At 44.2% G+C, this 14,247-nt stretch overlaps 1 protein-coding gene across 1 annotated transcript in view; it reads left to right on the forward strand.

The window, feature by feature from the left end:
* Positions 1–8,400: 8,400 nt before the first annotated feature.
* The window catches only part of ADAMTS18 (ADAM metallopeptidase with thrombospondin type 1 motif 18), a 77,709-nt gene continuing 71,862 nt past the window's right edge, over positions 8,401–14,247 (forward strand). Inside the window, exons 1-3 of the mRNA XM_066194848.1 lie at positions 8,401–8,623; positions 8,776–8,854; positions 10,731–11,047. Coding sequence (XP_066050945.1) covers positions 8,522–8,623; positions 8,776–8,854; positions 10,731–11,047 — 498 coding nt within the window. The 5' untranslated portion in view covers positions 8,401–8,521. The remainder of the gene's footprint in view (positions 8,624–8,775; positions 8,855–10,730; positions 11,048–14,247) is intronic.

The following is a 14,247-nucleotide window of genomic DNA, read 5'->3' on the forward strand; positions in this document are numbered from 1 at the left end:
AGCAAAACAACAGCACTGTCACAGTATCTGGTATTCCTTAAAGGGGAGGAAGGGAAGGATTTTGATCATAAGGCATCTCCCAGCGAACATAAACATACCTGGAATTAGACTTGTACATAAGGGTTTGCCAAGGAAAGCCTCAACATTCAGGACACCAATTTTCCTTAATATTCTATTCCATATTTCTTTTATTATAATAGGACTAGAAATCACCCTCCCAGCTACCTTTCATCCATGCTTCACTGCAGCACCTTTCCTAATGTGCCACCATAAAGGCCCAACTCCTGCCTTACTAAATTCAGTTTAAGAAGAGCTGTTGATTTCAATGTTACAGGCACACAACATAAAATGATCTAATTCCTTTTTCTTCCCAACATCCTGCTCTATTGAAAACAGGCAAAAATCAAATGCTTTCCACTCGGTACACACACAGAGCAAGATATTATTAAATGTTGTCACAGCAACTGGTGCAAGACTGAGTTTGTAAAACAGCTGTTTGAATCCTCAGCATGCTGAAATCACTTTGGAAATCAGCACCACAGTTGGGGAATAGTTTTGTTTGAAAATTAGGAATGCAAAGAAGGCTGTGGTAAATTTAAAACTGTAAGCTGAGCTCTTGGGACAGGGACCAGTTTTCTGTTATGCATGTGTTCAGCACCTAGCTCAAGGAGTCCTCTACAGCTACTGCTACCATATTCTCCATCTGTTCTGATCATCTTTTGGCACAAAAATTAGTGGTAAAAAATAAATCTCTTTGCAGAAAAATAAAAGGTAGGTCAGGAAGGCCTTGTTTTCCTGGTGAAAGAGTATAAAGCAATCTGAAGGGAGTTAATGCCCTTATGCAAGGCTGTGATTGCTCACTGCCATTGTGGTGCAGTGTAGTCCTCAAGTAATGAGCTCTGGTCCTCAAAAGACAGCACGTTCCAGTGTCTGACACAAATCCTGCCCTTGTTATGGAACAAGAGTTTAGAGTCCTTCAGTGCACAGCAAACAGAGTATCTGTGCAGATCTTTCAGACAACACCGTCTTTGTACAGTATTGTATGGTGCTGCAAGCCCTTTCTTATAGAAGCAAATATGGAACAGCTCCATAATTCTGTGGGAGACCTTTTCCTGTTTGTTTGCCAAGCTGTAGTTAAAACTCCCCCAGAGAGGTCCAGTTCGGGTAAGAAAGACATGAAGGTGGTGGGTCTGGGAAGACACGTCTTCCCTTCTACCAAGAGAAGATGAACACACACTGCACCAGAAGTAAAACCACCTAATTTTCATAGGAAATGGGCTGATACTTAATTGAGAATGGTAAAACAAAGGATTTGTGAGTACGCTGCAACTGTTCCACAGAAGGGACTGAAAAGGCTCCTGAGCTCCTTTGCAATCTGTGTTCCCAGCAAGAAGGCTGAAGTAACAAAGGCTCATTGATGTGAGAAGGGAGGGAAGTTTTTAATAGAGGAATCCCAGGAGCCAGCCAAAGAAGCATTATCTTGTATTTAAAAATCTGCAAATAATGAAATTCAGAGAAAAGAGAAGCCAATTTTCTTTGAGTGGCCCATGGAATGAGTAGAAAATAAAAGAAGAAACACGTTTACAAAGGATTGGAGACTAAATCTTCCCAGCAACATTCTTCATGGGGTATGTTGGTCAAAAGCATACAGGGATCCTTGTTCACAAATGCTCTGGAGGTTCAGTTCCTCTTGATCCCAACTGGAGCTGTGAATTCTTGGTACTGTGGAAAATTAAGTCCCAACATTTTCATCCCAGAACTCAGACTCCCACCCTGAAACTAACTGGCTACAAGCAGGAGAATTGTTATCAGGGATCTTATCTTCAAACTGATGCCAGCACTTGTAGGAACTAGTCATGTCAGCAGAAGTCACCTTTCCAGTCCAGTAATAAAATGAAAAAGCAAGATAATATTTCAGGCTTGGGTGTGATGAAGCAACACTACCAGGAATAGGGGAGAAAAGCACAACTTTCAGTCTTGGATGAAACAAATATGTGTTGTTTACAGACACGAAAAGAAGAACCAATAAGAAATGAATGAGGAACCATTTCTTCCTAATGCCATTTCTTTTGGGGATGGAATAATCCCATACATTCCTAACATGGAAGACAGAGGTTGAAACTTCCATATGGATTTTGTTTCTTGGCCTGGTTTATCCTTTTCTGGGGTGCAGATGCTGGCTGACTGCAACAGGGACTGAGCTTTCCTTCCTGCACGTGATGCCAGAGTACGTCTGAAACCAATCCTAATGTCTTAGAAGTAATTTGCAGGGGTTTTAACTGTGTCTTTGTGACTCTGTAGGCTGCCCAGCCTTCCGGGTAGAGTGCAAAGCACTATTTAAAAAAAGCATTTTCAAAGTGGATCTTTGAACCTGCTGGACTGCACAGTTTCTCCCGTGCCATTTTTGATCCATTGTGTAAATACAAATTTTGGCACGTGCACAACATTATAAACTGCATAATTGTTTTTATTAGAGTTCTGTGAGTTTGGAGGTACCTGTGCTTTAATTACCCTTGGCACATTTCCAGGAAAACTCTTCTAAAATGTAGTGCTTGCAAAGCCTTCGTCGGGCCACCCACAATGACAGCTTCTATTTTTCCTCTATTAGTGATGGACATTTTCATTTAATTTCGGTCTGGGTGTGTGACAGAGCCCCCGAGTACTGAGCTGCAGCTTCCCCCTGTTCACTTTCCAGCCACAGAGTGGTCGGGACACCGTGGCAGCAACTTGTGACGTTTGGACCCCAGCCAAGCGAACGCTGTTTGCAGAGTTTTTCAGGTTGTCTGTCTTGCTTCCTTGGCCTCCCCTCCCCCTGGCAAAAATTGCTGGTGACACTAGAAATGCAAGTCAGTTAATCTGTTCTAAAATCTAAGCACCAGCCTACAGCGGAGACGGCCGGGGAAATGCAGAACATTGCTTGGAAGGTGGGTTTAGTTCCGCTCCCGAGCCCAAATCTCTCGTGTCGCAGGACGGAGCAAGGACAATGGTAACAAGTCAGCAGGATAGCTGGAACTTCATACTCCATGCCAGAAAATGGGATGTCCAGCTAGCACAAATAAATGTGTAGAACTAATCAAATTAGGATGGACATGCTGTGCAATACAGAGAAATGCATGTAAGCAGAAAATTGTGTTTAATATTTGTAATCAAAAGCATTTATTTGGGACTGTAACAGGCCGGTGCTACGTGCAAATTGGGTGAGGAAAAAATGTAAACATTGTTTCTTTGATTTCACGGAGTTAGGGTGCAGCAGGAATGCTGGATGGAGCTCCTTTTCCAGGGGCTGTGATTAAAAAGTTATGTGAAATGAATTTAGGGGCTTATTGACAGACAATATTACTGTAAATGGTGGTGGAAACCTATTCCACAATGATTACTCTTTATTGCAAGGAGTTTACCAGAATTTATAGGTTGCAAACTGAAAAGTGTGGGTTTAGAGACAAGCTGAGGATATGACTTCCATCCTAACACCATGTTTTAGGGCTTCTGCAGAAAGCAGAATTTAATAGAGAAACTGGTGAGACGATGGAATTTTATTCTGTGAACTTTCAGGTCCTTACGGATCAGGAATTAATGGAGGAACTACACTACATCAACCAGTATGTGTTTTTGTTACTTATGAGTTTTCATGTCAGCTGAAATATAGTTACCCATAAACAGAATAACCAGTGACATGGTATAGCCCGTGCCACGTGTCACTGAAAAATGCAATTAACCCTCACGCAGAAACAGCTCTGTTCCAATAGCTCATATGGCAAACTGAACACTGGCTAGAAATGCAGAAACATGCTTTTGGGAACATGCTAGACTAGCATTTTCCATTCCTCAGAACACTGTAGTCAGCTTCAGATTTTGTGGAAGTAGACAAAGGAGCCCTCGGAGTTTCTATTTATGAGAGTAGCCTTTTAAAATGGGGGTGGAGGGGGGAAGAGGCCGGTGCAGGAGTGAATCTGCTGTCAGCTGCCATTGCAGGGCTGTCTGGCACTTTATAGCCCTGCTCTGTGGAAGTCAGAGCAAGTGCAGGAGGTGCTGCAGCTGTGGGGAAGCGGAGCAGTATCCTTAGACCGTCGGTGTGTCAGGGTGTGCCCTGGTCCCAAACCTGAGGGGCACCAGCTCTCCCTGTTCACAGCCTCCTCCCTGCACAAAATACCTTTCTGGTGAGGAGGATACAAAGATTATCTTCTCAGGTTCTCTAACCCAACCAGAGAAAGGAGCTGTGGTTAGTCATGCCAGCTGAAAGGATTTGGCCTCAAATTGTACAGTATTGCATGGGTGTAGATAATGTACAGATAGATGTGCCAACGGGATTTGGTACCAGCTGAGCACATCCCTGCAACTCCACTGAATCTATAGGAACCCTTCCACAAGGTCTTTTTTAAGTTGTTCATATTTTGCTGAACCAGCAGTCTCGTCCTGCTACAACTGAGTAACAGTTGCTGAACTCTTTAGACAAATTATACAAACTCACAAAATACTTTGAGGTTATTGAATGAAAAATGTAATGAGAAAGAAAAGCCTCCTTAGCCGTGTGTTGTGTATGGAGCACAACCAAATTCGGAGCGTAATTTCACTTTGGGGCCTCTTCAGCTTGTGACAAAGATGAACCTGGTGGGTTTTAAAAACTACCAGCTCTTTCTAAAGAGGGTCATTTGTAAAGGGGTTTCTAAGAAGACTTCTCTGCAAAGAGTTTCACCCAGCATGTGGTTAATCATCCCTCACAAGAAATGAAGGCAAAGGGCTTCTGTGTGTCACAAGAGGGAAACTTCTTCATGAGGATAAACATAGAGAGCGTAAAGACTGAGCTGGAAGAATCCTATGGAGTGCTTATATGTATTCTGAGTAACCCAACAAGTATTTAATTTGGCAAGAAATGGTCCCAGAAATGGTCAAGCAGGAATGGACAGTTGCAGAAACTGAATGCTGAGTTAGCAAAGGAAAATTCTGCTCTGATTCTACTATGCATATTCACTGAATATCGATTAAAATAAACCCTCCCGGCACCATTTCCCATTGGAAGTTGTCTGCTTCCAGTCATCCAACCATTTGTGGTTTAACTGTGGTATAAATCATACAAATTCATTTTAAATGCAAATAAACCTGGAAGATAATCTAGACTGACAGCTCTCTGTCTTTTGTGAATCATTCACTCATCTCAGTGGCCACAAATGTCCCACATGATTAAGAGTTTGCTCTAACAAAGATGGCAAAACAAATATGGGAGCATTTTAGTCCAGGGCTTGTTTGTCCTGCATTCCTGTCAGTCACGTAACCAGTAAACACAGAATCACAGAGCCATAGAATGGTTTGGACTGGAAGAGACCTCTCCTTCCACCACCCCTGCCATGGGCAGGGACACCTTGCTTTAGACAAGGTTGATTCAAGGCTCATCCAACCTGGCCTTGGGTAGTTCCAGAGATGGGGCAGCCACAACTGTGTGAGTTCTGTGTGCAGCTTGACTCTGTCATGATGGCCATGACAGCCCAGTTCTTGGGGAAAAAAACACCTGGGAAAGTTCGTTGGAAAAGAAGGATTTGGAAACAGAAAGAATAGACTCCTGGAAAATAGTAATCAATTTTCTATGATATGCTCACAAGTCAAAACAAGAACATCCAACACCTTTTCATGTAGACATCAGGACAGTGGACACTTTGCATGCAGGTGTGGTCTGTCTAGAGAGGGGGCTGAGACATCCTTCTGAAACTTGGGCTCTGCTCTTGCAACCTCAGTGTGGGGAAACCAAAGCAGTAACTGACTGCTGGTGTGGAGCAGCAACCTCCTACTCTGCCCTGCAGCTCTGAGAGAAACCCTGACCTCCTGAGTGGAGGTCTGCAGCTGATCTCTTTATGCTGGAGATCACTCCCCAGTAAGGTTATTGCTACCTGCGTGGCAATGCTGCTCCAGAGTGACAACCTTTACTGGGTCTGCACGGTTCCTTGTGTTCCCAGGTAATAAAGGAGTTTCTCACATGGGTAGAACACAATTAGAGCAGGTGGATACAAACTAGTAGGGGAAAATAACAACCTGTTAAGAACCTGACATAACTGATCAGCATAAAAAAAGTTGGTGGGAGCATCCAGGCTGAGAGCTTAGGGAGGACAGAGCCCAGTGAGGCTGCAGTGTGGTAATGGCTGTCTCTGAGGAAATCTGTGCTTGTGGTCATCTGAGGTGGAACTTGCTAGGGAGGGGGGGGGGGAAGCCCCCCTCTGACTGCACTGTTTACTCCACTGCTGGCTGTGGAGCTTTAGTTTTCTCTGATGTTTTGCATGGTGTGTTTGCACATGGAATGAGCTGCCTTGCAGGATTCTCTGATGTTTATGACCATCACGGCTGGGATCTTGATTGACTCAGGGAGCAAAGGATGATGGTGTCTGAGCATGTTAACTGATCAGTGTTGCTGCCTACAGGCCAGGAAAGGCTGGTGTCCCCTACCTAATGCCAACTCAAATTTAGATGCATGTCATTTACAGTCGTGCAAAGCAGTGTCACATTTTTTTCTTCTTCTTTGATCGTACCCAGAAACTATAAATCCCCAGGGTGAAATCTTAACTCTACAGAAATCCAGAACAAACCTCTTTTCAGTGATGCAAAGTTCATGGTGAAAGTTGTGTTTTTATTTCTTAAACAATTCTTGTAACTGCTAGAGAACTGTATTTATTTCTACCCACTCACAGCAAATTAAATGTCAGTTTTCATGGTCAGGTAGTCTACTGAAAACAGTCTGGTCTGTCTGTTCAGGGTGTTGAGGGCTGATAGTAAAGTTACAGTTCAGTAATTTTATTTTTTTCTCCTATTATCTGCCATGCACAGCATATTTAATGTGTTCTACTCCACTGGGACCATTGTAAACTTGTGGCCATCTCTTTCATTTGAATATACTCGGTGGGAGGTGGCAGGTGCACTGTTACAAAAAGATCTTGAAACTTTATCATAATATATTCAGCAAGGTGATAATGTAAAAGCTGCTGGAAAACGGAGAGAGGTGGAGGAGAAATTCCGCTCCTGGGAACTTAATTAATATTTAAAGACAGGAAATGCTTTGGAAGCAAAAATATCTCAGATCTGTCTAATCCACTGCCCCAGACTGGTCACCATGATACCCCTGGTGAAGGGGGCAGGTGGAGCAGATGACCTCCATCTCACCTCAGCTTCCATCATGCTCTCCAGCTCCCGTGCCAACTGGAGCAAAGAGGCACCTTAAGCTGACGCAGTTAGTTTATTTTCACTGTGTGACTGTGGGACAAGGGGGATTTTGAGTGAGATTGGATCGAGACACATACTGGAAAACTCTCTGGCACAAAAGGGAGATCATGAGGTGAGGGACACTTCTCCCAAGTGCAGCCAAAATCATCAGAAACAAGTTCTTTGTTGATTTCCATCCTGGACCAGCCCCATCCACTTCAATACTTGTTTGCTTTTAGGTTATTTGGATCTTTGATCCTTTCCTGAAGTTTTCTGTAGGAAGGAGTGTGTAATAGCACAACTCCATTGGTCGGGACCAGAACCTGGTGCTGTGTTTGGCTCAACTTTGTGAGCCACCGTGTGAAAATCAGCCCCTCGATGGACATCAGTGGTCAGTACCTGTCACAGCTGTGTTTGCTTCCCAGGCACCTTAACCTTTGTGTGATTTGTTTCTTTGTTTTCCAATGATGCGACTTTTAAAAATAATAGAAAATAGCAGCACATTGTCTCCAAGTGAGTGGTGGAAGCTGCTCAGCTTGTCCTGGACTGTGCTCCTCCCAGCATCCTCACAGAACTCTGCCCTTGGTGAAGAGTGGATCTCATCAATGTAAGAAGGTGTAGTGCCGAGTATCTGAAGCGTCTGAAGGAGGAGTGCCAAGAGGATGGAGCCAGGTGCAACTTGGAGGTGTCCAGCAACGGAGCCAGAGACCATGAGCAGAAACTGATGCCCAGGAAGTTCCACCTGGACATGAAGAAGGACTTCTTCTCTGTGCAGTGGCTGAGCACTGGAAGAGATTGTCCAGAGAGGGTGCGGGGTCTCCCTCACTGGGGACATTCAAGAACTGTCTTCAGACAACCCCGTGCTCTGGGATGACCGCGGTTGGACCAGCTGACCCACCGTCATCCCTGTCCCCAACCCCTGCGGACCGGCTCCCCGTTCTTCCCCGCACCGCTGCCCGCACACCCCCCAGGTGCGCCCGCCCTGCCCTGCCGGGCTCCCCCCGCCGTGCCCGGCCCCAGGTGCCTCCCGCCCGCGGTCCCGCCCGGCCCGGCCCCGCTCCGCCCCGCCGGTCCGCCCGCCCCGCTCGCCCCCCGGGTGCGGCCGCGCCAGACGCGGCGCCGGAGGCTGCGCTGCCCCGCGGCGGCGGCGGCGGCGGCGGCGGCGGCGGGGCTTAAAGCGCGCTCGGGCGGCCGGGGCCGCGCTCACCTGGGCGCCGCTCCCCGCGCTCCGCCGGCCGCCGCAGCGGCTGCGGGGCAGCGCCCGGGTACCATGCGGGGCGGGCGGGCGCGGCCGCCGCACGCTTCGGGGAGCAGGTAGCACCCGCCAGGTGCGCGGCGGAACATGGACTGTCTCCTGCTGGCCGTCTGGACTTTACCTGCTGCGATCCTCGGCGGCGGCTCCATGCAATTCCAGACCCTCCCGTGGCTCGGAAGCACTGTAAAGGCAGGTCGAGAGCACTTTCTTTTGCAGTCGCCTGGTGTACTTTCATACCGGGTTACTGCGGTTTCTAGTGCCTTGTCTTTCTGCCTTGCCTTGTCGAGGAAATCTCGCCCAATACTCCTTTTCTCTCTCTATTTTTTTTTTTTCTCTTGCAGACCCTTCAGCTGTGTTGCCTTTGTTGCATGTCCCGTGCAGCAGCTTTAACCGGTGACAGCATCAGTGACTTGACTCATGGTTTGTATAGCTCTTTCTGTGTCTGTGTATGTGAACGTTTGCGTGGATGCTTTTTTATTTTTTATATTTTTCGTGGAGTGGCTGTTTAGAGGGAAGAAGTCGCAGTGTTTGGGGAGCATAAAGTGCAAGCAGGCTGGCTACTGCGGAATGGTAACTCATGGGCAGGGATTAACTTGTTAAGCCCTGTGTGCTATAGCTGAAAGGAACAATATGCAGCAGCAAATCGAATGAATGAGATGGTAAATACATCCACGTTTCCATGTGCGATTAGGAAGATGAATGTGTGTGTAGCCACAACAGCAAAACCTCATGTGCCTGTTGTGGAAGCAGTGAGACAAAAGTAATGAAAATATTTGTGTGGCAGGGCAGGAGGAGCTGTGCAATGCAGGCTAAGGGGGGGAAAAACCTGGAGAGAAAGGGCTTGTGTGAGTGGGAGCTGGGGCGCCGTTTGTTCCCAGGCTGGAGTGACTAACGCGTAGATGCTGATGACTTGGGGACTTCTGAAGTGCAGTGTATGCTTTGTATTGTGTGTGAGTAGAAACAAAGTACAATAGAGAACCACACCAGGGTGCAGGAAGGAAAACCTTCTTGTGCACCCTGTGCTCTGCTCACTGGGGATTCCCTCTCTCCAGCAGCTGCTTGCATTTTTTGGCCACCAGCCTGCTTAGCGTCCTCAACTTCTGCCCTTGATTAACACCACTCGAGGAAAGTGAAAGCTCTTGATGTATTGTTTCCACTGTCTAAGGAAAAGCAACCTATCGGTGGTTAACGTTTCCAGCCTAATGTGTGTCCAATAGAGTCTATTCAGGCAAAGAGATTGATTGAGACTGTTTGCAACATCTGTTACAACACGAGAAGGAGGGGTTCTCTTCTTTTTTAATGGTGTTATTTCAATTTAGGAAGAGAAATTAATTGTTTGTCAAGTGTATGGACATCTCTAAGTAGCCACAGAGAAACACAGCTCACAAATTAAATGGGACTAGGAAGCAGTTTTTTCAGCAGAATTAATTAGGCTACCCGGAATAGGTGCAAAGATCCTTGTTCAGGAAACAGCTAAAACTCAGACCCTGATTCCAGGACACAGGTAATCCCTGCATGGCTAGGTCAACACCAATGGTAATGCACTGCAAGTGAGGCACCTGCTTGTACAGCCAGCTGAATTATGGCCTCTTTCCCCCCCTTTTTTTAGGTGGTTCTGAGTAGATCTGAAGGTTTCAAAAACAGTTTTGCAATTTTTTGCATATTTTATCCAAAACAATAAACTTCTTTGACATGCAATTAGCAATGGCTGACTAAAGGTTATTAGGTAGGATGTAATCTCTTTCTGCTGGAGGTCAGTTACAATTTGAAACCCAGTCTAATCAAGTCACTACAAAGACATGAGGTCTCACTCAGTTAAGGCATTAATAAATTAATCCTTTAATCCATTTGAACAAGTAGTACAGTTCTGCGAGGCCTCAGTCATGGCTACCCCTACAGTGATACAATATTTGCTGCATTTTTGGGGAAGGGAAAAGCCTCTCAAACCAGAGCGGCCTTCACATTTGACAGCAATTAATACAGGGGGAGGGGGAAACCTACAGATCTGCTGGTGATGACAAATGTCTTCAGAGGAGCAGTTGTGGGAATGTTCACAGCTATGCTAGTTAGTCTGTGCCTCTCAGTGGGGCACAAAGGAAACAAACACAGGCTGAGAGCCTCTGTGACTTACGGGGGTGAATTTGTGCAGGCGAGACAGCACACACAGAGCCTGCAGAGCCTGCAGGCCAGCCCCAAAATGAGGGAATGCTCCATGCCATAGGGGATGCCTGATACCGTGTCAGAGTGCCTTGTTTATGGGATGGCAGAGCTGATGGCCAACTCTTTATCGTTACAGATTACGTGTTTGTGACACCTGTCAGAGTGGATGCCAGCGGATCGTACATTTCACATGATGTTTTGCACAGCACTAGGAGAAAGAGATCAACTCAGAGTTCAAAGAGTTCCTTGCACTACAAATTTTCAGCATTTGGACAGGAACTTCACTTAGAGCTTAAACCTTCGACCATTTTAAGCAACAGTTTTATTGTCCAGGTACTCGGGAAAGATGGAGTGTCAAATTCTCAGGAACATGAAATTGAGCAGTGTTTCTACCAGGGATTTATAAGGAATGATAGCACCTCTTCGGTAGCAATATCTACATGTGTAGGCTTGGTAAGTGTCTCTTTAAAACAAATCAGCATTAAAAGTATTTTCATATGTGGAATAGTAGCTGAAGGTATGTAGCCCATATAATATTCAGGACACCATACACCCTTTTCTGATTTTTTCTAGTATCACTGGTTGCTATTGTATTTAACAGAAGAGACTTCTTTTCAGCCAATGAACTGCATTAAAACCTTTGTATTTTTTGATGATAGTCTTTCAGGAAAAAAACCCAGAAGACTGGCTGGTAGCCCTAGTAATTATCCCATAGCAATTTTTTACAGTTTGTGGTAGTTTATACATTTCTGCTCACTCTTAAGAAAAAGTTCTTCCTGCCTTTGTGAACTGCGATGAATAAAGGAAAAAAAAATCAGTCCAGAAGCTTGTGAAAAAAACAGTATTGTATCTAGGTTTGTCAACTACTTTAAGGAAGGGTGAATTTCCTAGCTTGGCAGGAGTTATGAACAATTTTCCCTTTGTTTCCTTTGATAATTCAAGCCGTATTTGGGTTTACAAATCTTGATGAGTTGATCTCTTATGAATGTGTTAAATATTATCATTGTGTATTTTCCATTTATGGCTGTCAGCCAAGTTCATGAAAAAATCATTATTCACAGGTGATTTTTTCAAAATACATTTGACAGTGCTCGTTGCCTGCAGAGAAGGCTTTACTGATGTAATTTAGGAGAATTGTCTACAGAATTAATAGTTAAGAAGGTTTTTTAGGCTTAATCCCTTGCACTTGCAAAGCAGTCTGCTATGGCTGCAGAGGAAGGCAGTGACATTGAGTGGGAAGTATATGAAGTCATCTGTGTGCTTTGTGGTTGACTAAAGGTCCAGAGGATATGTTGGGTCACCCTCTGGAAATCTGTTTTGCAAAGGTACTTGTCTCTGAGGGCTGTTAAACTGTGTGACGGGACCAAAGGAGGAGCACTTGAGACAGCCAGTGTTTCCTTTGAAACTGGAATCAGTGACTTGAGAAGCCTGTTCATTAGGAAGGGCTGTTGATAACTGGTTGAAGTGGTCTGGGTTATATTTTGAACACTACTCTTCCTATTTTTTTTTTTTTTTTTGTCCTTCATCGAGTTAGAGGAATCTTAATTCCAAATGTGAGTTTGGAGCAGGTGCCAGGAATTGGGTTGAAGCTTTCTTTTGCTTTTAACGTTGTGTTTGTGATGCTGAACTGTTAATATCAAATGTCCTCAGTTGTTTTCATGAAAGCCTCGTGTTCACAACTGCTACCTTTTATCAGAATTACTCAGGAAAATACCGTTTTCACTCATTGCAGTGCTTTGTCTTTTTGCTATGGGAAGTGCTCTGCCTACACACAGCAGGTACAGTTTGGGAGATCTCCCCTGTTTGGCCACGTTTTGGTTTTTAACATGCTTTCTGAGCTAAGTGAAGTTGGGCTTGTCAAGTCTTGTCTGGAGAAGGAAGGTTCAAGCCTGCCTCAGGTCACAGAGGAACAGAATGTGGTGATCTTAACTGAGAATGAAATGGATCTTTTACCACTGTCTCGACACAGAGGTTGTTATGACTGGTAAGCTTCACTTAGAAAAGATCCAGAAACTGATCAAAAGAGAATAAATATTTTGGTATGAACAAACTTGTTATGGAAGTACCTAGATTATCAACAAATAGAATCTCTTTAAAATTAATTTCAAGGTTCAATAGATTTTGCCTTAAATTGTTGTTTTAAACTGGCAAATGAAGTAAACCTTTACTTACGATAATCTCCTGGAGGGTAGGTATCCCAAAGTATAATTGCTCCTTTCTCTCCCGATCCATCTAATGATTTCAGTGCACCTAATGAATCCCAGGCAAATTACCAACAGGATTCTAAGTCTTTCAGTTTACAAGGCTGCCCTCTTAAAGATGTCGTCAGCTGTCTGTAATGACACCCACGTCACTTTTCACTGGGATCCAAATTCAGTAATCATATGTTAAGTCTGGACGCTGTGCTCTGATCAAGAGAACCTTGTGAATAGCTTCTATATCCTTTTTCACCAACTACTTTTGTCACTTGGTTGCCCTTCTTTCCTATTTGCTTTGTTCACTGCAATTAAACCGAAAGTGGTGTTTCTTCTCTATGGTTGGTAGCACTAATCTTTCCATTGTTCCTTTCATTAGCAATAGCTTCTCTACAATAAAGCTGCAGTGACCCATTCTTTCAAGCCTGGAACACCACAATGTGATTTGGAAGCAATTGCATTTCAATAGACTACGGGGACTCTTTGATCTAATTTTTTGGATGACCTAGAGTATTCAGTCATTCAGCTGTCTGTTATCTGCCAGTGCCTGCAGAGGAGACTTTGGGGAGAGTCTATATGAAATGGTTTGTTAGGCAGGATGACCTTAACTTAACACTGGAAAGGAGCAAGAATTTGTTGCTTTGGTCTAGATCTGTTAAGAGATGTGTGTATATTACGTTTTAATGGCTTAGCTGACAGGAAGGCCCCAGGTTTTTGTGCTGATTTGTTGATTTGAGACCAAATGTTTCCATCAGTCAACACAATTTTCTTGGTGTGTCAGAGGGCAGAACTGGATCTTTATCTGAACGAGTCTCTAATACAGTAAGTGAGCATTTCAGGAGAATGTGCACAAGTTTACTGTGAGTACTGCCTCTTTTCATCATCAAAGTTCTTCTGCTTTCAACTGGAAACTTGCCTTTTTCTGTCTTCTTCCCTTTTTCTGCTTCAGTCAGCATCTTCTGGAGCATCTGTTATACAGCAAAGAAAGAGTGCTTCTCCTTGTTTTGTAAATGAAATCTCTGTTCTGGACCTTCTGTGGAGAACATGATACATTCGTTCCACAGAAGTTATGATAATTTTTTGCATATTTTTTTAATGCATTCTCATTCCCAGGGATCATTTTTTTTACTCTTACAACTTTGGGACAATGAGGCAAAGCTAGTTTCTCTCTTTAGCATCATCTTAATGTGTCTCCAATAGAAAGTAATGCAAATTTTTTTTCTTCACAGATTTTCATTATTGATTTAATAAACCTCTTGTGTTACTTCTGCATGACTTTTTGGAGTTTCCTTCAGTGCCTTGTGCTCTCCCAATCGGTAAACCCAGACTATTGGCTTGTCTTGCTGCTTCACCCCCTGTTTACATTCTCCTGTTCAGACTGTTCTTTCCACATTCAACCTTTTCTTTCCAAAATCCTGACTTGAGCTAATTCTTACTTACTCTATTTTATTACTATTA

This window comes from Chamaea fasciata, unplaced genomic scaffold (assembly GCF_029207755.1).
Source record: "Chamaea fasciata isolate MVZ Bird 193981 ecotype frontalis unplaced genomic scaffold, bChaFas1.0.hap1 SCAF_12, whole genome shotgun sequence".
Classification (NCBI taxonomy): Eukaryota; Metazoa; Chordata; class Aves; order Passeriformes; family Sylviidae; genus Chamaea; species Chamaea fasciata.